Source organism: Drosophila gunungcola (assembly GCF_025200985.1).
Source record: "Drosophila gunungcola strain Sukarami chromosome 2R unlocalized genomic scaffold, Dgunungcola_SK_2 000004F, whole genome shotgun sequence".
Classification (NCBI taxonomy): Eukaryota; Metazoa; Arthropoda; class Insecta; order Diptera; family Drosophilidae; genus Drosophila; species Drosophila gunungcola.
This window is the reverse complement of record NW_026453167.1, coordinates 2,422,545-2,446,364: the sequence shown is the minus strand read 5'-3', so window position 1 is coordinate 2,446,364 and position 23,820 is coordinate 2,422,545. Positions and strand designations below refer to the sequence as shown.

Below are 23,820 nucleotides of genomic sequence, written 5' to 3'. Positions count from 1 at the left end.
TGCAATGCAATGCCTACAATTAGATTGGCAAGGACACGTCTAAATTGCGCATAATTGAGTTGCCGGCTGTCGGCTGTTTCCTCGGTTTCCTCGCCATTTTCCTTCCACTGCTCTCACATTTTTTTTTTTTGGCAAGAACTCAAACTGTGTGAGTCAGCCCATGCATATAAATCATGATTAGGTCTGCACTTTGTGTTTTGATCAGACCCACTAACAGATACAAATACCCCATGATGATGATTCGGACTTTGTTTAGTGGCCATTCGATGGTCTTTGAGCTTTAAGTTTGAATTATATCCATTCCTAATTGGTTGTACAATTATGTATGCTTCGGCTGCTGCCTGATAAATTTGTATTTATTAGACTCATACATCAAGTTGGCATCTTTGTGGGTCTTCTGTCTAACCCCGCCCTCCTTCTCCGCCCAAAACTCTTATCCTGGCATCCCCATCATTATGTCGGTATAGGGTATATCTGTGTGTGTGTGGTTCTGAAAGGAGGATACTGCATGTATGTATATGGCGCCCAATCCCAAACCCAATCCCAAACCCATCTCTTTTGGCATTCGAGGTTGACGTTGTCGTTGGTTCTTTTTGCTCTTTTGCTCCTCGGGTCGGAAGATGTGCGCCGTTGATAAAGTCTCTTAGTAATGAGTGGATATGTTTCGTATTAATTACAGTTGTGTTTTCCCTCCTTCCCGCCTCGAAACCCCCCATCCATTCCAGTATTTCCTGCCTTGTTAGCGAGAGGAGTTCACTGATTGTGAGTCGCTTGCTAATCTGCGGGCGTGGGCTGGGTAGACTCCCCATTTCCCCTTTGGAAAAATCCTACTGTGTGGGTTGACTCTTGATTTCCCTTCAAACACACAGACACACACACACATTTTGGGCTCTCGGATTTAAGCAACTTCTGGCCATTAAAGAGCTGCCTAGAGTTGGCCCATAAAAACGGGCCTAAGCAATTGATTGATTTTGCCAGCGGAAATACCGCTCTTATTGTTCTCCTTTTTTTTTTTTTGGCTGCCGTTTTATGCCCCAAATTAATCTTTTTTGGCCCAGCTCCATCTCTCCAAAAGTGCGAGATTTTGGCCGTAAAATAGAGAAAGCTCCACTCCTGACAAATTTTACGACCGGCACAAACTAATCCTTTTTTAATAATGCGAGTGCGAATGACCGAGGCCACTCGAGAGCCACGTGCCTGGGTCCTTGGTCCGCAGACCTCTTGAAATTGCTCCTTCCACCTCGTCATCTTTCATTGCCAACTCATTTGAGCGGCAGATACACAATTTCATTATGCCACAGCCAATTGCACACTCATTGTTTTATTTCTTATGTAAATTTCGAGTAAATACAAATGCGAATGCGAATACGAATCCAAATACAAATTGTTTTCCATTTCTTCGGGTAAACAAGCAGAACAAACCAAGCCGCCATCGTCAACGTCTTGGGCAAATGTTTGTGCAAAATAAAAAAATATCCAAAAAAAAAAAAAGGAAAACGAGCTGAATATTATGTTGAATAACTGGAAATAAAAGGCCAGCAACCAGACCAGAACCAACCACCAACAACCACCCCAAAAACAAACTGGAGGGTAGAGCCCAGAACCCAGAAGATCTGAAAATTGCACGAACATTTTTATTTTGAAAATTGTGTATTTTAAATTTTTGCACACTTGCTGTTTTGTTTAATTTTGCACACGTCGAGACGAGTGGGTGAGGAATTTTTTTATTTTTTTTTAGGTTGCCGGGGGTGCGTGAACGCTTGTGTGTGAGTCGTACATAATTTATGGCACGCATGAAGGGGCAGCCAGAAATTAGAGGAAAAATAGACGAGGTTATTTTACCCTTACCAAAACGTTTATTGTCAAATAACTTGGTTGTGTATTTTCTTAATTTTTAAAAAATTGTTTAGATTTTGTTTTCTACAAATTTTTTTATATTACGAAATTGTTTATTACCATTATTTATATATAATTTTCATGCACTTTTGCCTAAGTATTCAAATTGTTAATTAGTTTTAGTTTCTCTTTCAAAATGTAAACTAAATAACTTTTTTTTACGAGAATCGTCAATAATTTAATTTATATTAAGATTTTTAAAACTCAATTTAGTATATATATTTTATAATGGAGTTTTGCCTTACAGCTCAAATTCTATATTTATTTTTATATAAATATTTATTAAAGAAGTAATTTCGATATTTCTATAATAATTTCTAGACATTTTAGTATCATCCCTGCCTATCATATACGAAGGACAAACCAATCCAATTAAAGTTTTAAGGGTTATTGATTTGTCTACCGACTGACAGGGTCTACCCTTCGAAAGGGCATCAAAATGATTGCTTGTACTTGGGTTTGTAAAGAGGTGGAATGAGTTCTTGGTTCGTTTGGATGTGGGATGGGGCTTTTAGAGGCTAGACGAACGCCATTGTTGTTGCCGGCTGGCAGTCTAGTCCTAGTCCTTGGTCCCCGCAGCACCCCTGGCCATCGAGTTTCCCTCACTTTCTGCTCGTATCGTGAAAAATTCTGGCGAAAAATGTGTGTCAAATGTGGAAGAGATGAGATGTGCGTGGGTGTTTCCAGCGGTTGATTTGTGCGATCTGGTTGGCAGTTGGGCTCAATGCGAAAGCAGTTGACAGTCGTACCAAAAAGTTGTCAGCTGCCTCAAAACGGGCTAATTAAAGGGAGGCTAGCGCACATAAATTACATTTGCCAAAGCTAAACTCCGACCTTGGAAAACTGCGAGCCCACAGCCTGTTGGCTGTTGTCGTCTGCCCATTTTGTGTGATAAGTGATAAGACCAACTGGCGCCAATGTCTTCCGCCCGCCGAATATTTCCTAATTCCCGGGCCAAAGGCGACAATGATAAGAACAATTTGTGTGAACACAGTATACTGTATGTGCTATGCTGTTGTGTATACAAAAGCAATTTTCGGTGGCTGACACATTGGCCATAAAAGGGATCAGGACTTGGGCGACCGACCCGCCTGCTCGCATATGGCGGTAAATTGTTTTCCCTTATTTCTCAATATTTTCCAAGAGTTTTCCTCCTTTATATGTATGTCCACAATTGCAGGGCCAAACGCCTTTTGTTATGGTTCGAATTCGGTGTTGATGTTTGTGCGATGATAGGGGCGTGTCGAGGCATTGAGTGCTAAAATTCGATGCTGGCCGGCGGCCATGGGTTAAGGTTAAGGTTTGGGTGTTGATTCGCCTTTTGGAGGACTGTGTTGACTAGTGCCAGTGCTTCCTGCGGGGCTGATAAGGCGTGAATCAGAGGCGAACCCTTTGTGTTTGTCATATGCTCCGTATCAATTCGAAGGCCTTTTGCCACCGACTGAAACTGAAACAGAAACAGAAACAAACAAGCGGCAATAACAACGAATTTGTTTTTTTTTCGCTCCGTTTCGCCTTGAAAACATGAAAAAATGAAAAAACCCCAGGCCCATCCATACATGTTAATCATCCATTCAAACAGTTTTCAGCTCATATAACATCACGAAAGAATGCGTTCTCAGGGAGTGGGTTATATTTGTTATATATGAATATTTTGTGGGCCTGGGAATCGAATGCACTTTGGAAACAGTGGCACCCCTTGATCCAAACTGGGGTCTTTCCCATCCCCCACAGCATGTCGCCATCTGAGCTATAATATATTTCACACTGTCTGCCGCTGGCAAGCCCAAAAACGAAATCAATTTACACACCCCACTGAGGCGAGTCTGAGTCCGTCCATCCGTCCATCCGACTTTTGTGTAAAGAGATCTTAGCGCCTAAGTGCATCAATTGACGCGCTTTTCAAATGGAAAGTTCCCCCAATTGCATTAGGCAAATTGAAAAGGCGAGAGAAAGCACTTCCCCAGTAGAAATTCTATTAAAATCCCTCCCACTTTTCCCTCGTTGCCCGTGACACTTTGTAATTGAAATCTGCGGTCACCAGACCCATTAGTATATATAAATATAGAAAAATTAATAAGCCAAATAAAATATCGACTAGTCGATGGATTGATCCCAGCCAGAGGCAATTTATCAACTGGGGGTAAACCCGGAATTGAAAAGAAATAAAGTATATGTAAGTGTATACAAATAAAATGGGGGTTCTGAGGTCTGAGTCAGAAAACAAGATAGAGAGCCCAAACAGGATGGAACTCGGAAGTCGAGGAGGCTGGTAGTAGAGGCCTCCAATGATAATGATTGATGGCTCTGCAGGCGAAAGGAATTTTGTTGTGCTGCCCTGCAGACTGATAAAAAAAGAGGCTACAAAACACAAAACACTCGCTTGACTTTTTATATTTATACACATTTCAAAAGAGATGAAAGCAGAAATGGCAATTTTTTGCCAGCCCCGATAAGCCTGTCTTTATCGAGCTTTGTGTAAGGAAAAAGCATAAACTTGAAATAAATATGAAATATTAATGAGTGTATGGCAGATGATAAATATGGCAAACTTTTAAGAAGGAGACTTAAAGATTTGCGCCTCATTTGAGGGGTTTCGTTTTCGTTTCACAAGGTTCAAGGTTAACTGTCACTAAATGACTTGGCAAAAGACACTTCCCAGCGCACACACACATATATGTAGTATAAGCCCTGATGGTTATTATGACAAATTGATTACATGTAATTTTGTGTCTCTCTGTCGGTCCCTTTGATTAGGTGCCAGCTGAAGAGACTCCGCAGCTGGCTGCCCAAAATTTGTCTTATTTCTGCTGATTTATATCTTGGCCAGCATAGTTTGTGTCCCCACCACGACTTGCTTCCTTCCTTTTTTTCTCTGTGTGTGTCTGTCGCTTTTATTTGATTTCAGCTAAGATGATTTCGCCTTAATGCATTGAATCGGACCAAACAGGAAACCTTTGAAGCAGCTTCCCAAACATTTTTTTCTCCTCGTTTTTCTCTCTTTTTTTTGGGGGCCAATTGAGGGAAGTGGAAGTTGCCAATATATATACTGTTATAAATTAAATTTTTCATTCTACTTACATCGAACTCCCTTCCATTTTGGTATGTTTTTATTTACGGTAAATTTCATTTCGATTTCTTTTCCGATTTCTTACCGAATTGCCTGTCTGCACTCCTTGAGACGGCCAACGACTTCGATACCAACTGAATGGCCAATCAATAACATTGGCCAAGACATGCAGCCCCCGAAAAAAAACGTCTCTCCTTACTCCCCCCACCATCGAACACTCTAAACACCAATTGATGTTTATATGATAATGATTAATGACTACGTTACTTTTACACAGATTGCTTTTCCGAATGGCTTCAGTTGTATGTGTGTGTGTGCGTGTATATTGAAAAGCCTATTTATTTATAGGCCCAATACAAAAGCCAATTTTCCTTCGCCTGGCGCCTAGATCTGCTATAGTACTCCCCCTTTCAGTTTCTCCCTAACTCTCCGTCTTTGACAGACTTTTAGTTGCGTTTAGCTTAAGTTTTTTCGCCCCATTTTATTTGGCCCATGTTGAGAAGCGCGTCTCATTACCAGACATTCATCAATTGTTGGCAATTTGTTTGCAAGTAACCGGAGAAAAATGTTGTTGCCAAGAAGGCTCCTTGTCTTTCTGAGTTTCCTGTTATTCATCTGGGTTATCCTTGGGAACTTTTTTTAAATGAAAAACAAGTTGAATAGGGCTTGGAAATAAAATAAATAGTAAATCAAATACTAGTCTACACTAAAATGAAGGAAAGGAATTTATAAATCATTTTACTAATTACCAAATTCATGATATAAGCTTGTTTTGTTCTTAAGTTTCATGTTGTTTTTTCAGACAGTTTTTCTTTTAAGTGTAGTATTTTTGCCCTTGCCTTTTTTATACTCTTGCCGTTTGTCTGGCCAACTTGTAACTGTTACTAATGATGACAACTTATTTTGGCCTAAATGCTTGGCCAACACTTTTATTGGTTTTTGTAATTAATGATGCTGGCCGAAAAGTGCGAAAATGACTTTGTGGTTTACTTCGAGGTGTTTGAACACCCCTAGTCCTGCCCCCCAAAAAAAAGGTAAAACCAAGTGGAGTTAAGTTTCCATTAATCAAATGCACTGATTAGAGAGTTGCAGTTCGAAAAAGCCAAAGGACCAAAGGGCAAAAGTGCTGTCGTCCGATTGTCACAGTTGTCAGTTGGCCGGCACAAATTACACTCGCGGCAATTAAATTAGGCAAGCAATTAGGCCGACGGGCAATGGCCGAAAAAGGGTTGCACATCGGGAATATCGATGAGCTCAAATTAATCAAAGGCGAAAGTAATCATTGGAGTCGACATGGCCAAATGGAATGTCAGTTGAACCGAATGGGGGCGTGGCACATTCTGTCCACGTTAATTGCTTCCCATGTTCTTCTTTTGCTACCACTTTCTGCTATCCTTGCTTTCTTTTCGCTCCTCATTTATTTTTATTCTTCGGCTGTTGCGCCTTTTTTACAATTTCATTTGTAATTTATCATTGTTTGCCCTCGCTTTGGGTTCCTTTCCACGAAGACACAAAAAAAAGGGTTCACCCCGTCAGATTCACTTTACTTTGGCATTTAAATATTTTATTGAGTGCCTCAAATTGTTAATTGTTTTCTGATGGGCTGGAGGGGGCTTAAAGGCAAAGAAAAAAAGGATATCCCTTGAGCCAAATCGATTCTAATTAGGGATTGTGTTTGGCAATATCCATATCCAGGGATAGCCTGACTTGTGCCTCCATTTTCTTGGCCCTAAATGAGTTAGCCGAAACCCCTTACTTGCGAGTATGGCAGCCAAATTTGTCAATTGAGTTAATTTGGGCCCTCGCTTTATGCATGCCTGATGCGCTCTTTCGTGGCTTATCCTTAGCACCCACTTTTCGGTTTATTGCGTCCCTTTGCGCTGGCAACATCAAAGAGCAGCTGGAGCTGGCCAGACAGACAGGTGAAAATGTCCTGCGACTTGATCAAAGGACATGGAGGCAACTAACTTTTTCGGCTTTCGGTTTTTTTTTGGCCCAAAAGGTGAGAAGCATTTGAGGAATCCGTAATGAAGCCACGATGACGTTTTAACATTGGCTGGCTGGGGTGGAAAAAGCAGAACCCAATATGTTTGGGGTTTTGTCGCGTTGACAGCTTTTAATAAAAGTTGCTCCCTTTTGGATTTTCATTTTGATTTTCCAGACAAGAGATGTCGCTACTTGTGGTTTTTTCTTTTCCTGGGGCGCAACCCTTTTTTTTTGACCTTCTTCATGTGACACATTTTTAAGTAAGTTGTCAAATTATTTTCACTGTTCTGCACAGCAGGCCAAATGAAATTATGTTTTCATACCCTCTTGCGGTTTTTTTCCGCATTCCTTTCTGTGCTGTTTGCGCGGGAAATGGGAAAAGTCATTTGCCTGATGAGGGAGGACTAAAGCCAATAACGAATACCTTTTTCGTAATCGAATACCCTTAAAAAAAGACAGATGAAGCGACAGAGCGAAGCAGAAATACAACTCACCCTCGATGAAATGCGACTCCAAACTAAAAATGCAGTGACTCTACCATTTGATCCCAATCAATCGGGTTTTCTCAGTTCTTTGTTTACACTTATCTTTACATAAAAGGAAAACGCAAGAAAACAGCAACTAATTACGACCTTTTCCCATTCTTGTCTCATTTCAGGTAATTCCCATCTCACACCATAATCTCCACCAGAATGATGCCCAACTTCATGAAAACGGCCAAGGTGAAGATCAACAGAACCAAGGTCTTGCTGGGCCGCTCGAAATCGTCAGCAACACAGTCTCCTTTATCCCCCGGCATTTTCCAGGTTTTTCCAATAATTTCCGTTTTGCTTACAGTTGCCAGTGAGTTTTGAGTTGTGAGTCAGAGAGATTTTCACCACTCAAAGTGTGAAATGTGTTGCCAAATACAAAAGTGAAGCGGCGTTAGTGGTGAAAGCCGGCAAACAATAGATCCATTTGGCTGCACATTTGCTGAACTGAGTTTCAAATGCCGCAGGCCGACGCACATACATTTTCACACATCCTCCTGCCAACTGCCAACGAAATTATGATGGCCCCAAACTGCAGTACGCAAATTATAAACCTCCAGCTGGTGGAATAAATAGCCGTAAGCATATGTTTGGTCATTGGCCAACATGGGAGATTGGAAAAGGGTGAACCAGGTAAAAAAACCATGGCAAACGCGGCTGCAGTGATGTTTAAACAGTAGTTTCTGTTGGTTTTTCTCGCTCTGAGTCCGCTTGGGCCAACCTGAGCTGATCTGAGCCATGTTTTTTAGCCTTGTTGCCCTTGCTTAGTCTTTTCGTGTTGATGTTAAGTGTTTTTCTTTCGGTTTTGTGTGTCGTGTCGTGTTGCCTCAATTTGTGTTTGGCTAATGAAAATACCTCGAGAGAAACAGACAACGGCGAATGGACAACAGACAAGCGGCGACCAGTAAACGATTTACGATATTCGGGCCAGGCATTTTCACTTGCCTCGACGACCGCCGAACATTCCACAGCAAATGACTTCATTGTGCCCGACTCGCAGTTGTAGAGCTATAAATTCGCCAGACCGCAAGACAATGGGCGCCCAGAGCTGAGATCTCTGTCTTTCTGCCTTACAGCGTTCGCTCATTCACTACTTCGACTATGAAGACTACGATGATGATGATGATGCGTTCGTAATGGAATTCAATGCATTTAATGGAAATTTTCGCATTTACATAATCGATGGAGGGCAGGCACAGGCACAGCAGCCATAGTAGGATGAAAAACAAAAAAAAAAACACTGTAAGCTCGCACGCAAATTAAGCAGCTAGGGCAAGTAAGTCTATATGAGTCCGCAATCTCTAGTCCCTGACCATGCCAACTCAATTTGCTCACCCCCTTGCTCTCTTGAATGCAAATTTGCATTTTGCGGGGCTTGTTCTTGTTGTTTATGCTCTTAGATTGCGACTGTGTGTGCAGGTCTTGATTTAAGTTACTCGCATACCCGCTTAATGTGTAATTTAGTGCATTTAGATAAGTTCCATAGTGAATTTTTGATGTGTGTTGCTGCTGTTTCTGTGCTGCGGCTTCACTCCCCGCACATCACAGCAAAGGGAATTTAATGCATTGTCTTGCATTTCTGCATTCTGCATTCTGCATTCTGTGTCTGCCTGCTGCTGCTGCTGGAGCTGGTGCTGGTGCTGATAATGCTTTTGTTTATTTAACGGCGCTAAGTGCATTGGTTGCATTGCATAAATCGCTCGGTGGTTGCATGCTGCAGAGCCATCGTGAGTTTGGATGCGAGGAGAGGTAGTGCAACCCGACGCATTAAACAATTTGTGGCATTTAACAGTCGTTATAATATTGAAAAAAGGGCTCACAGTTAACCCATTAACAAACGAGTTTTTAATCAGAAGCAATATTACTATGGCGCCCGACCAGGGACATTTATGGGCTATATATTGATACGAATTGCAAAAAAAAAAACATATTTATAAAACTTATTTAAGGATTGGTTTAAAAATGTTTAACATGGCGCCCGAGCAGCCCTACTTTTAAGCCTAACAATTATAATATTAGCAAGTTAAATTATAGTTTTATTAATTTTGATTATTTTTCCCTTTTGAGGTTCGACTTGGTTAAACATGGGTTAAATCGCAGCCATCGATAGCCCGTTTCAGCAACAAGGGTATCAGTGTTTTTATGCGCTCGCCGCTCTGCATGTGTGAGCGTTAATCACAAAAGCCAATATGCAGCTGAAATCCGTTTGTTAATGCGTTATGCATTGCCACACTCCACACAAAAACCCCCCGGCCTCCGTCACTGCTTTTTTCACCGCCCGCTTCTCACCCATTGTCATGGCATTAAATCCCGCAGAAAATTCCTTTCTGGCTGGCCAGGCTGTGATAAATTACACAACGGCGCACAGGCGATGGACAGAGACTCGCATTTAATAAATAAAAATTCCATTATGGACCCTCAATGCCAGCCTCAAGCTCAATCAAATAACAAAGAAACTCTGGCCGTCTGTGTGTAGTGTGAGTGTAATAAATGACGTTGCACCTCCTGGTGCCAAGTGGGTATTGGGGCTCCAAAAAACTTACCAGCCAGGGACAAGCTTGTCAATTGTCCAAACATTTTAGCACAAAAATATATATTTCGGAGGGAGCATTGGCGCCGTTTCCAAACGCCCACAATATTCCACCTCGTTGTTGCATCATGGGGCATGCAACAATTGTGTCTGTAAGCCAAGAAAAAATCCTGTTTTTGTTAGCCTGCTGTTTGCTGTGTTACTGTGTTGCTGTGATGCAGTGTTACTGCCGTGCAGTTGGTGTTGCTGCCGCAACATGCTGTAATTAACCCGTTTGTCATGCAAATAAATCAAAAGTTACATCCCTCACACCCGCTGCCCCAAGCAAATGGGTTCGGGAAAATGTGTTAAATGCAATTTCAACTGCATTTTGAGTGCATTTTCCTTGTTTTGCGTTTTACGAGTGCAATGTGTTCGCCATGCTGTCGGCGCGAAATCTCATTTGCAACCACTTGATAATGGAATTCAAGATTGTTGCTGATTTTTGCTGATTTTGAAAGATTCTCATTTTCCGACGGCGATCAAAATGTTGCGGTTGGCAAGCAACCAAAATTTTTCACACTTCCCAAAGCAAAAATTAATTGCAACCAAATGCGTTAAATGCCTTTGGCATTTATCAAGTGGAGGAAAAAAAGGGGAAACGTGCCGGGAAGTGCCCTGCTCGATCCGTGTGCACCGATCGAGTGCAATTTAATGCCTCAGTTTTCACCAACAATTTCTGCGGCTGCCAAATGCTACGTGCGTTCCCAAAAATAGCCGTGTGTATTTTCTTTTACTTTGTAGTCGAATTGTTTGGGTTTTCGTTTTCTGTGGCCCGTGTTTTTGTATTTTGGCTTCCTTCGTGACTTTTTATATATTTTTTTTTTTTTTATGGGTGGGGGGGGGGGGGGTTACTAAAGACAAGTTCCGCGTGCGCCAATTTTGGCCTAAATGGCAATGAACTTGAACGCCGTCGCGTGGAAGTTTCTGTTGGCGCCCTGCGATTTGATTTTTGGTTTTCGTTTTCGTGCCGGCTTTTGGTTGTCGGTTGTTCGTTGTCGGTTGTTTTCTTTTTCTGTCGCTTTTATTTCTCCTTGTGTTTATCTTTGTCGTTTAGCGTTCAGTTTTGGTCACGCGATGCCGTCAGGCGTATCAATTAGCCCCGAAAAATGTGTTATTAAAGGTAAGAATGAGTGACAGGGAAGGGCTGAAATTGGTTGTTGTTTCCCCTACTGATAGACGGACAATAAATTTACATTCGTTACCTTTGAAATGGGTCAAAAAAAGGTGTGTGGGGGGGGGGGGGGGTGTGTGTGTGTTATTTTCGAGGCAATCAAAATTCCACAACATGATACATAAACTTTGGCCTTACATTTACACCACTTTTCAATTTTGCACAACGCACAGTTCTCACCTAATAAAACTGACGAAGACATTTTCTTCATGCTGACAGCATAGCAAGCAAAAAAAGTTGGCAAAATGTTTGCCAAAAAAAAAAAAGGAAAAAAAAAAGAGGAAAGATGTGATGTATGAAGATGGGCGGGTGGGGGAAATGGGGGCGTGACAGCATGAAGTGTAGCGTAATAAAATGCACACAATTTACGCAATTTACGTAAAGCTAAAAAACATAACAGCCAAACAAGGACAATAAAGGGTGATGGCAGGGGGGTGAATAAGTAATGGGGGGAAAGGTTTTGCGAGTCGAAGGACGGAGAGCAAAGGCACTTAGCGCAGCTCACACACACACACACACATACACGCACACGTCTAGTGATGATGGCGGCACTAAATACAGTTGCTGTTGCTGTTGTCCCGATGATGTTGCTGCTGGTGTCCTCATGTTTCTGCTGCTCGTTCGCTCGATTCCATAGCTCCTCGCTGTTCAAACAGTTTTCCAACGCGTTTCTCGCATTTTAACAGCCGCCATTTTGTTGGCATTTGTTTTTCCCGCTCACTGTTGTTGCATTTGCCGGCTTTACGCTGTCATTTTCATGGATGTTGTTGCCGTTTTTGCAGCTGAAATGTTTCTCTATTTGCGCGAGAGTTTACTTTTTGTTTTGTTTCATTTTTGGGTGCCTTTGTTTTTCTTTTTTTTTTGTTGCTCCTTTTTTGTACATTTTCTTTTAGCCAGCATGTTTCGAAATTCAATTTTCGTCAAGTTGGCAACAGGCACATGAAGACAGCCAGTTCATGTGGGTGGGCCAGGAGTTGCTGCTGTGTTGTTGCTGCTGTTGCTGCTGCCTCCTCCACTTGTGACAAGAGCAACATTTGTCTATGTCGAGCTGCGACGACATGCAATAACTTTAACTGATTTTTCACATACACACACTTACCCATACTCGCCTGTAGAGTATTTATAATTCTATTTATGTTTCAATACATGGGAAGTCCTTCTAGCAAAGCTGGCCACACACGACGAAGCGACAGCCACTCAAAAAAGTTCACTTGTCAGGCTTAATGATAAAGTGAAAGTTTTTTCAGTTGTTGGGGCTCTGAGGCTCCGTGCTTTTCTTGCCTTCTTGTTGCACATTGGCTTTGCATGCGACACTGGCGAAGGACCAAAGGAGCAGGTCTGGTCTGGCATGAAATCAAGTTGACTTTTCATTAACAGCTCAACAATGCCTTGGGTTTTCAGTTCTCAGCTTTCAGTTTTCAGTTTTCAGCTTTCGGTTTGCTTTGGCTTGGCTTGGCAAGCCAAGTTAAGTTGTTTTTACTGCCTGTCATAGCGGTACTTAAAAAGCACACTTTGGCACACACATGCTCACATGCGGGCCCCCCCCACAAAAAGTTGTCCCGCATTAAGCTTCCTCACCCCCCTCTGCAACAACAGCAATTAATGCGATTTGTTCAACGTTTTCCATGTTAACTACTTGAGAGAAAACACAATTTTCGTCGACGACAAGAAAAGAAGACGAACATGGGGCTGCGGTTCTTTACCCAAGGAAAGAGCCCCCGAAAACATTTATTATTATAATAATAAATTGCTGCAAATGATGATTGACATTGAATACGTGTATGGGCTGAGGCAAAGGGGCAGAGTGTTGCTGTAATTTTGCGATGTTCATCAGTAATAAAAATGACAGAAAATTGCGCATACGCAACGTTGCACGTTAACACACTGGCGATTAAAAGGCGCGTTCAGCCCGCTTTTACGACCATCCAACACACAACACCCTCAATGTCACACACACAAGATGATCAGGCCTGCTCTGGTGCTTCATAAAAATCCCCATTTGACGTGACCGGGAAAAAGCTGAAAAGGAAAAGCCGAAAGGGAAAACCGAGAGAGAGTCTTAGGCCACTTGATTAAATGAATATTCCAGCTGCTGTGTCTGCGTGACTTCCTCTGGGCACCGAGTGCCACCCATTACTTAATGCGGCTGGGCTGCGTCAATTTTTGGTTGCATTTCAAATGAGCTAAGCTCAGCCCGGGGGTCGGGAAAATAAGAAATTCCCATGAATGTTTGAGAGACCCCAGGCCCTTCAATTATTGATGCCCCGGTACGAAATATGCATTTCTTTTGGCCATTTTTGACGAGCACTTTCGCTCTTTATTAATTGAAGTTAGCCTAGCAGGCTCACCTAAAAATAGGGTCTCTATATTCAGATTCAATTTTTGCAGAGTGCGAACTGGGTGCTCCTATTTAAAAGATAGAATTTAACTTAAAGATTTGTAAATCTTTTTCAAATAAAAAGCTTAAACACTTGCTTGATATTGTGTGAACTTATATTCGACGCCCAGCCTGAAGGGCTTTTACCTACACAATTGTTAAGCCGAAGTTAATATTAATTTAAGAAATTGGTTCATAGGCTTTTATGCTTCAATTAAATATAATATTACAAGCCTATCTGTGTTGCTGCCAAGCACTTTTGTCTTTGTTTAGGAACCTTGGAAAGCTTCTAGCCACACAATTTTTATCACCGAAGTTAAAGTTAAAGTATGAAATTAGTTCATAGACTTGTAGACCTTTATTAAATACAAAATAACCAACTTAATTCTGTCGTTGTCAGGCACTTTCGCTTTTAATTAATTGATATTAGGCCAGCTGACTGTGTTTACCTAAAAACCGGGCGATAGTGAGCCAAAGTTTGCACTGGCTCGCATGATAAGATATTGTTTAGAAACTTTGGCTAGCGATAAGAACTTGGATTCAATTAAGGTAAGTTGGTCAATGTCTTGGCTGGAGGAGCAGTGGGAGGGGCTGTGGGGAGGGGGGGATAGAGAAGCTTGTGGCTTGGAAACTGTGCCACATGGAAAATGGAGCGAACTCAGTCGGCGTTACTTTCCACTTGCAGGGGATTTAGTGGGTGGCAGGCGGAATTGCGCCGCTTTGTTGTCAGCGACGTCAAGTTGCCACTGCGCCAGCATCGTGACAGGTGCCATGCTGTTGCACTGCGTGTGCTGTGGTGTGGTGTTGTATTGTGTAGTCTAGTGTACTATAGTGCTGTGCAGTGCAGTGTTCTATAAGCCACGCCCCAAATATGTCGGAGAGCATTAGGCCGCGAGTACGCCACTTAAACGGACTCGCTCTTCTCCTGCATTTCTTTGCAGCTTCCCAGGGCTTTTCCCGCTTCTCCCGCTTTCCCGCTTTTCCCGCTGTTCCTCCTATCAACTTTTCCCCCGATGCGTGTCAGTTTGTCAGTTGCTCGGTCTGTTCACTCACTTGATTTCTATTACACTTGACAATTTCGTTTCGTTGGCTCTTCCACGGTGCTTCTTATGTCGCCTTTTCACGGTGACATGGTTTTGACACATAAATGACAAAGTGTTTAATATCTGCTGGAATTATGTCACTTGACGAGACGGCATTGCCACTTGCTCTCTCAGGCCAAATTGATTACATTTTAATTTGTGCTGAAGTGAAAGCGGCTGCGAAATTAGACGAAAAGTGCATGCTTCGGTTGTCGCCCAAAAAGTGTCGCACATTATGTGCAATTTCGAAGGTGTACTTCCCACTCAGCCAACCCAGTTATAATGTTTCATTTTGTTTGCTTTTTTTGTAGTCTCCTGTTCCCCATCATCATCATCGTTGATGTTTATGTGCCGTCATTATCGCCAGATTAACTGCCTCTTCGCTGGCTTGTCTGTGTCGCATTTTCAGCCCGGTTGTCGTTGCCGTTGCCTGATTTCGAGGTGCCCTGTTCCCAGTTGCCAGTTCCCATTCCCTGTAGCCCCCATTCCATTCCTGCCCTGTCCTTTTGGCACTTTTGGCGTTGGCGTCGTGCAACATTGTCTCTGCCGCATCCTGCACATCCTGCCCACGCGTGCCGCACATGCAACATGGCAGAATTCGCGACTAAACGAAACGCATCGCATCGCATGGCAGCTTCCCTTTTGTTGCCAGGTTTTGCCCAGGCCAAATTATGCTGCAGTTAAAATTTAAAGTTGAGTGGCGCAAATGACATTTAATTGAATTAAAAATAGCGACAGAGCCAAGTCCCCATAGTCATATATGGAGCGATTGTTCGTGTTGCCATGTGATGTGCAAAACGGGGGGGAGGTATGCCCATTTTGGGCAGACACTTTTTCACTAACAGCACATTGGAATGCAGCAAATTGAGCAATTTAATTGCAGGCCTTCTATAAGAAACCCTAAAGCCTATTAAACCTATGCATATCTTAACAAAGGTACAACTGCCGAAACCAATTTAAATAACAAAACATCTTGGCATAAACTATTCAAGACTCGAAATGAATATTCAAATATTATTATTTGCTTTTTTAATTGCACATTTACCAACTCCCTGGGTGACTTCAATTAAAAATCGATAACAATTATTGTGTGTGTACAAAATGTTTGCTTTCAAATGTTTATACACACAGAGGATAGGAAATTTTATGGCTATCTGGTTCTGTGTGTGCGCCTGCACTTGACACATCTGTACAATACCCCATCCAAAAAATTCCCTTGTTGCGTTGTTGCGGGCGATAATGAATTTGACGTCAATCTTTATTTGGCGGCAAGTGTCATTTAAGATATCAAATGGGGGAAGTAGATGTAGATTCCTGCTACTGTCAGCAGCGGAAATAGCTCAAATCCGAGTACAAAGGAGCTGCTGAAACAAGCATATATGTGGAATCACTGATTGGCAAGAGCCAAATGCCGTCGATGGCAATGAAATGTGAAAATGCGAGAATGTGCAAAAGGCCGAAAGAGCAACAGCTACGCAAACAACAGTTCTCATACAAGTTTAATTTAATGATTCGCAGAGGTTGGGTTTCCGAAAGAGGTTGGAACATCGATGTGGGCGTCGTTGTTGGGGTTTTGTCCGTGGCAACATGCAACAACATCAGCAGCAGCAGCAACATCAACAGCAACAGCAACATCAGCAACAGACAATCAGACAGACAGACTGTTAGACATGATGTATAAATAAATAATTGCGCATTGATGAGCAAAAGCGAAACGTCCGCAAATGGACAAAGCAGATACAGATACAGAGGTCCAGACTCAGATGCAGATACAGATACAGATACAGATACAGCTACATATACAGATTGCCTGTTGAGCCAGAGACACGCACTTCCGCATTACTCTAGCACGCCAAATGAATCTGCCATTTCAGATGTCAATTTGTGTAAAACACACACACCAGTCACCATCAGACTGAGTTTCTCTCAAGTATCTGTATCTGTGTCTGCATCTCTATCTGTACATCCATAGAAGCATACGGGGCCATCAAGGTCACTCGATGGCAATTGCATCTTGTCGGGGGGGGAAAGGAGGGCTCACACACAGGTCAACGATCTCAAATCGAAAGAGTGCTCATTTTACGCCCTCAAAGGCAGCAAGTCAAAGCAGCTTAATGATGCCAAATATGGCCGGCCTTCCTTCACTCCATAAATATGGCAAAAAGTATTCGCGACCGTGTGTGTTGACGTTCTGCCAATTTCGGCCCTCTTTTCGCCCCCAGCCTCACCTCTTGGCCATTTCGTTCTTATGACATTCGGTGCATAGTCAAGGGCTCCTACTCGTTTTTTGGGGACCTACAGAGATGGTCCCTTGCCGTTTTGCATTCGACAGTTGCATAGGTCTTTCCTGCTTTTCTGCTTTTCCAGTACGTGTGGCGGAAAGTCGACGGCTGACCATCCTTTCCACCTTCTTTTCGATCCAACCAAGCAACCAACCAACCAACCAGCCAACTCTATTTCTGGCTATCTGCTGTGTGTCTGGGCTGCTTTTTATGGCTTGTAGCTGGGCTGTCAGCTGGAGCTCTTTGCATCGCAACTACACGGGCCGGGGAAACTGATTTGCTTTGGGATTACGATTTTGTCTATCACCTAATGGGGTCGTTTCGCTTGCCACCATCGGCGGACCCACAAACTTGGACAAAGCAGAGAACGCTGCTTTCGGCCGGTGTCTGCTTTAAGTTGATGTTAACTCAGGTCAACTGCATGGCTTTGCTTATGGAATGTGGATTTTAGGTTTTACCCCACTCTCACTGTCTGTCTCTGTCTCTTGGCCAGATTATTGTTGACCAGCCGGTTGATAATTAAACGGAAATTGCTGCAGGAAATCGGACAGAGATAACCCATTATGATGGACGGGGCTAGATTTAGTCTCGCTCCTCCGTTCGGTAATCCATTTTATATTGCATGACTCGGAAACCACATTATGCTCAATGCCGCATCGCACTCTCTGTCTCAGACGCACATCAATAAAGGCAACATTGTGTGCCTGTCACATGCTCATCTGGCTCTACTCGTGGTTTCCTTTCTTAGACTCTATTCTTTTTTTTTATTCTTTTAGAAGAGTATATTAGTTAAGCGGTGGAGACAATAAGTTACTCCTACTACCATTTTGCTAGCTAAGTTCATTAAAGTCAATCTTAATCTAAAGAATTCGCGTAATGGGAAAGCTAAAAGTATCTTCTTATGCAGCACTTTAAAATCAAGCTGTAAATATTAATTTACTAGATCTTCATCTGCATAAGAGCCATTAATAAATACAAAAACAAAGTGTTGTAATAAAAAGATTTATGAAAATTACTACTGTTAATAATTCTACCACTGCTTGTTATTTAAGAGCAGGTGAACATGAATCCTAATAGTTCACTTCATTAAAGTCAATCTAGGTCTAAGAATTCGCGTTAAAGTTTCTTCTCGAGCTTGTATTAACTATTCTATTTGTTATGTATTTAGACAACCCGTTTTAAAATATTAATCTCAAGATTGCTGGAGTCCACCATTAAATAAAGAAACGAAGTGAGGTATTCATTAGATTTGTGAACATTTTGTTGTGAGTTCCTTTTGGATCCTAAACTCCGCAGTCAAGGATATGCCCTATTCGCCGTTCTCGTATTACACACTCAGCCCTCTTAATATCGTTTATCGTTTTTTTCTTTCAATTTTGCCCCCTTCCTTCCTGAACACACAAACTCTCACGCATAAGCTCGAAATGACATTTTAACTGGTGCGTATAAACTTGAGCATTTTATGCATATTATCCTTTATTGCATGCGGCCAGGACCAGACGCAAGGACAAGACCCAGAGCCCCGCCTGCGGGCCTAATGCGAATTTCCCCCGCCCACACACACACACACACTCCATCGGGGTTTCTGATAAAAATTTAGGGGGGGAGTATGGATGGGGATGGAGGTTTCTGAGAGACATCTGGGACAACGACACGCCTTGGCAGCGCTTTAACAAAGTCAAAAATCGTATTTATTATATTGCATTGACAACTCGTGTGTCATGTGGGAAAGGCTAAGGGATAAGGAGTGTATATATCGGGATATCACGAACGATGGGCACGAGGGGAGATCGAGCTTACTGTCTCAGCCGCAACCTCATCCTCATCGCAGTCCCCAACCATCCCATACCTACCATCCCATACCATCTCATCCCACTCAACGGATTCAGGTTCTGTTTGTGTCTCTGGATAACTTTAAGTTTATGCTCGAGTATACGGAGGCTGGGCCTGAGCCTGATGATTCTTTAGTTCTCGTTTCTCGATTCTCGTTTCCCGATTCTCGAATCTGCTGTGTAGGTGGGATTCCCCCTTCGAGGAAAAACTTTGCCGCCAATGCCGGGGTTTATCACTCTTCGATGTTTGTTGCTGCTGCTGCTGCTGTCGCTCATTTGTTATGCGACAGTGATAAATGTCATGCAAAAGTTTCGGCAGCTGTCAAAAGGCATGTTTTTGGTCTTTTTCATTTTCCTGCTTGTGCCCTGGCTTCCTTTTCCTTTTCGGCCCAGTCCTTTGTCTCTTGCTGCTCGCATTTTTCTTTTGAATCGCTTTTGCCTGTTGACAGAGCCACAAAAGGGCCATGCGAGGGTTGATTAAGTTCTTCCACATGTCGCAGTGCACGAGTGGGAGCGGTGCACTGGGAAAAATGCTGTGGGCATAAAATATTATCAAAAAATAATATAACAAGTTTTTAACATAAAAAGTCGTAGTTGAAATCTTTATCCAACAATATTGTTAAGGAGATTTTATTGTTAAAAAATAATAAAATCTGCTTGCTGACAATAAATTAAGGGCAACCATATACTCTAGTTCTCTTGGGCACGAGAATTCGCATAGTGGTTATTCACTAACTACGCCATTCACTAAACTTATCAATGCACAAATTTCATAAAAAGTATGTTAGCTTGTAAAATGTGGACTGCATATTATTTCTTTGAGTATATAAGCCGATTAAGCCGCCTTAGATTAGAGCATAATCCTTTGAGTTTCCATATAAGTTATGGCAGGCAAGTGCGCGACAAACGCAATTTTGGAACTCGCTTGAAAATTAGCTTTTGCCCCTCCAGCTGCAACTTCTTCGGCGATCACACAGCCATCCTCTAATTTTACGCATATTAGTTTCGTGCCAGGAGCTGGGACGTAAGAGAAAAATCCAGTTCCTTTCAAGGATTGCGAGCAGTTCCTTTGAAAAATTAGCACCATTTGCATAGCCATAGCTCCGCCCTGTCAACCGGCATTTCTCTCCCCCGCGTATGTTCAGTGATTTTGATGATGATTTCTCTTTTGGAATTTTTGTATTTTTTTGTCTACTGCTCTCAGCGTTTTCCTCATGCGTGTGCGTTTTTTTTTTTTTGGCTTTTTCCGAGGGCAAGGAGAACTTGATTTTCTTCAATTTATTGAAGCTGCCTGCGTATGTGTGTGAGTGAATTATATGAATAAAAATTTATTCAGCCATAAAGGCGCGAAAATGTTTCACCGAACGAACCAATGCCGAACCGATGCCTTCCACCTCTCAAACCTCCTCAAACAAAAAAATGACTTGTCTTTATGACTGCTGCTCGCTCCATAACAGTTATTCCCGGCAACGATGTGATTTATTTGTGTTCTTTATGTTCCAATATTGTTGCTGATGTCTTCTCCCCCTGGCTTTTTTCAGAATTGATTATTTGCTTGTACTCGAGACTCTTTTGGGCATAAAAATTCAATTTGCCAGAGTTTTCGGCTTAAAGTGCCTTGAGTGCCGATGCCGGGGCATATCGGACAGATCTGCCGAGGCATTCCGCATTTCAATCGAGCGAAACTGTTGCAAAACTAGCCGAGGCAGCCACGTTTTCCCACTTGACCAGAATTATGTAAAGAGCCATTTAAAAAGGGTTTCTGTGCGTGTGGGGGGGACTCGGGGTGGCCATAAACGTATTTTACAGAACTTTATTGTTATGCTGATGAGTCTCCGGCCAAAAACAAGTTTGGCTAGAGTTGCTGCTACGTCTACTTCTGCTTAATTCCAAAGCTAAAGCCAAGACGCCGGCAGATGTTGCTCCTGCCTTTCCTTTCCATTCCTTTCCTTTCCTTTGGTTACTTTCTTAATTAATTCGGTGGTGGCTGGGGGGCTTTTGTCTCCTGCTGAGCATCACTTCAATTAAGCCACTTCACTCTGTTCTTTTCCTTTTGCCTTGCCTTGGCTTGCCTTGCGAGGTGTTGCTTGTTGCACGTGCAATATGTGCCGCCTGCAACATGCAACATATACGGCTGTGTGTGGGTTGCCCTTTTTGTGGCGGCCTCTACAAGTGTCAGGGGCTGATTATGATGAAGCGTCTTGTCATAAATAAACACGACAGTTTCCCTCCCTTTTGTTGATTAACCCCTTTTGTAATCCACCTCTGGGATCTGGCTTTTCTGGCTGCCTCCACTTGTATCATCGCCGTTCGCTTCCTGCCGCTTCCTGCCGCCTTCTTTCGTCGTTTCCTCGTGGTTTCGTGTGGTTTTCGCATGTGGCTGGGTCCTCGTCCTTGTCCTCGTCCTCGAACGTTGACTTGGTCCGGGCGGCTTCTTTTCAGTCAGCCCAGCACTTGTGGTTTTTAATTATTTCAACTTGGCTTCGTTTCCCCTTCGCCCCCGCAAGTCAACTGTACTGTCGCTTAGATTCATTTAATTAAGTTGTGCTGCCTTCAATTTGTTTCTATTAAACAAACAAGCCAAAATGTGAAACAAAAAGCCAGCGGCGCCTTTGGGCAAACGCACTTTGCCGTTTATTACTCTCTCGGTGTCAGTCGGTCAGTTGAATAAAGCTGAATAAAATTGCCAGACTGCAGACTGTCGACTGCCGGACTGAGAACTGGCCCATTCATTATCTCGTTTCCGCCTGAATAAGCAAAAACTTTGTACTACGGCGGATACTAAAAATAAACACACTCTCGAAACATACGCACATCGCACGTTGTACCTACACATAAATATCCAGCAGACACACACAGAGACAGTTGAAAATTTAATAATAATGAAAATTGCAAGCGACAGTGAGAAATTCAATTAGCTTGAGCTCTGCCAAACACTTGCCGGCGCGAGAAAGAGAGGGGGCTATGCTTGAAACGAGTGAAAGAGAGGGAGGGAGGGAGTGTGTCATGGCATAATTTAATTTGTACGCTTGCTCATCCATTCAAGTCGACAAGCATTCATTCAGCCATTCATTGGACTCATTGTATCAAACGTATTAAAATACAGCAGGCAAACGAATTGGAAAACAAGTAGGTATGGTTGTATACTGAACATATATGATGACAGCAAGAGCTGCGTTTTGTACGGCCCTAAATTGGAAAAGTTCTAAGAATAAACAACCAGAGAGTCTGTATAAATAGTTTACTTGCACAAAATTCTGTTTGATCGCAAACTTGGAGCGAATTAAAGACTCACCCATAATATAGACAAGAATGGCTATAAAACCACTGAACAGCCAGAAGCCTGGGAAACCAATAGCAATTTATTAATAATGTCATGCAGTCGTAGTCATTGTTGTTGTTCTTGTTGCTACTACAGCCAGTCCGAGTAATTATACTCAAGTGGAATTAAAGAAATTGCCAGCAATTATTATTTGTCATTAGTGGGATGCGATGAAGCTGCACGATTTTCAATTTGACCAGAGGACTCCCCAAATGAATGGCCCTTCGGCGCGAGCATCAAAAAATGCACGAGAAACAATTAATTTGTAGGAATTAATGAAGGAGCAGCAGCAGCAGCAGCAGCAGCAGCAGCCGGTTGAATCCGCAGAGGGATAAAACCAGAGCACGAATCCCCATTCACGGCAGCAATGTTGATTGCAGACGGCGATTATTAACATTGAGCAGTGGGCTTGCCGTGGCCCCATCAATATGCAGGACCCACTGCGTGCCATGTGCAACAACAACAACAACAACAACAACTGCAGCTACAACAGCAACAGCAACAACAACAACTACAAATTGACACTTGAGTGAAGACGATGGACCGATGACGATGGCGAGCCAAGGAGACGGCGTCAAATCGATTTGCGAAACAACAAAACATGGCGCGATAAGCTCGGCAATGAGACAAGAACGTAACTTGATGATGCCAAGCAGCAACATCAAGCGGCAGCAGCAGCAGCAACAACAGTCAGCATTGGCAAACACAATGGCCGGGGCGACCGCAATGTTGCTGCTGTTGGAGTAGTAGATGTTGCCGGTGGACCAGCAGCAGCAGCAACAACAACAATTACCGGCTACTGGCAAGCGATTTGTCGTTTGCCTTTGATAATGTTGCCCCTTGATGATGTTGTTGCTGCTGTTGTTGCAGTTGCTGTTGCTTTTGTTGTTTTAATTCTTGCTGTTGTTGCTATTGCTGCTGCTGCTGCTGCTGCTGCTCTTGTTGCGTCGCGGCAACTGTACTGTAAAATGCGCTTATGCAATGAAGAGGGACAAGCTGCACCGAAGTCGCCTTTCCCTGTCGCTTGGCCCCCAGTGAAAATACTTTGTGCAAATCGAATTACCAAGTTATAATATCCACTTGGCCAGAAGGGTAGAACAAAAGCCCGGCGAAAAGAAACGCAAAAGGGAGAGGAGTGGTGGAGTGGAGTGCAGATGCAATGGCTATCCGATTGCCAAGCCTTCTAAACCATCCCCTCCTCACAGCTCTTAACCCTCCTGTCAACAGTTGTGTTTTTGCTGCTTTTTATGGCTGCTCCAGTTAACCAGAGTCCACCAAGTTCCCGAGTGCTATTAAATTTCGCCAGCATAGACCAGTACAGGCTGGCCAACGAACCACCCCCGCCACTCGATTGCCCCTGCTGTCAAACACTCGATGTGCGTTATAGGATTTGACAGTTGCTTAATTTTTCTATTTCACTGCATTCTCTCGCATATTTCCGCATTTGCAATTGGCCCCTTGGGTAGAACGGAACGAATTGCTTCCTCCTTCGGGCTCTCGTAATGATGAGCATCCTCATCCGCCAGGCCACGTGTTGACTGTCTGTCTGGATGGACTCTGGCTGACATGGAGATACAGATACAGCTACAGCTACAGCTACAGCTACAGCTACAGCTACAGCTTCAGCTACAGATACAGATACATGGCTGTATTGCATGTCTGCAGCTGGCTTTCTCGATTGCCTTTCGTTTGAGAGCGTT

General features: G+C 42.9%; 2 protein-coding genes across 2 annotated transcripts in view; one reads left to right on the top strand and one right to left on the bottom strand.

Annotated features, from left to right (window-relative positions):
- Nucleotides 1-23,820, top strand: part of LOC128254245 (Krueppel-like factor luna) — a 118,123-nt gene that overhangs the window by 13,786 nt on the left and 80,517 nt on the right. The gene's annotated exons all lie outside the window — the stretch shown is intronic.
- LOC128254251 (uncharacterized) lies at nucleotides 7,612-9,341 on the bottom strand. The gene has a single exon (XM_052983168.1). The coding sequence runs from the start codon at nucleotides 7,749-7,751 to the stop codon at nucleotides 7,623-7,625; it is 129 nt and encodes a 42-aa protein (XP_052839128.1). The 5' UTR covers nucleotides 7,752-9,341; the 3' UTR covers nucleotides 7,612-7,622.

Coding starts and splice junctions, on each gene's coding strand:
- LOC128254251 (XM_052983168.1), bottom strand. CDS start 7,751: ATGCCGGGGGATAAAGGAGACTGTGTTGCTGACGATTTCGAGCGGCCC.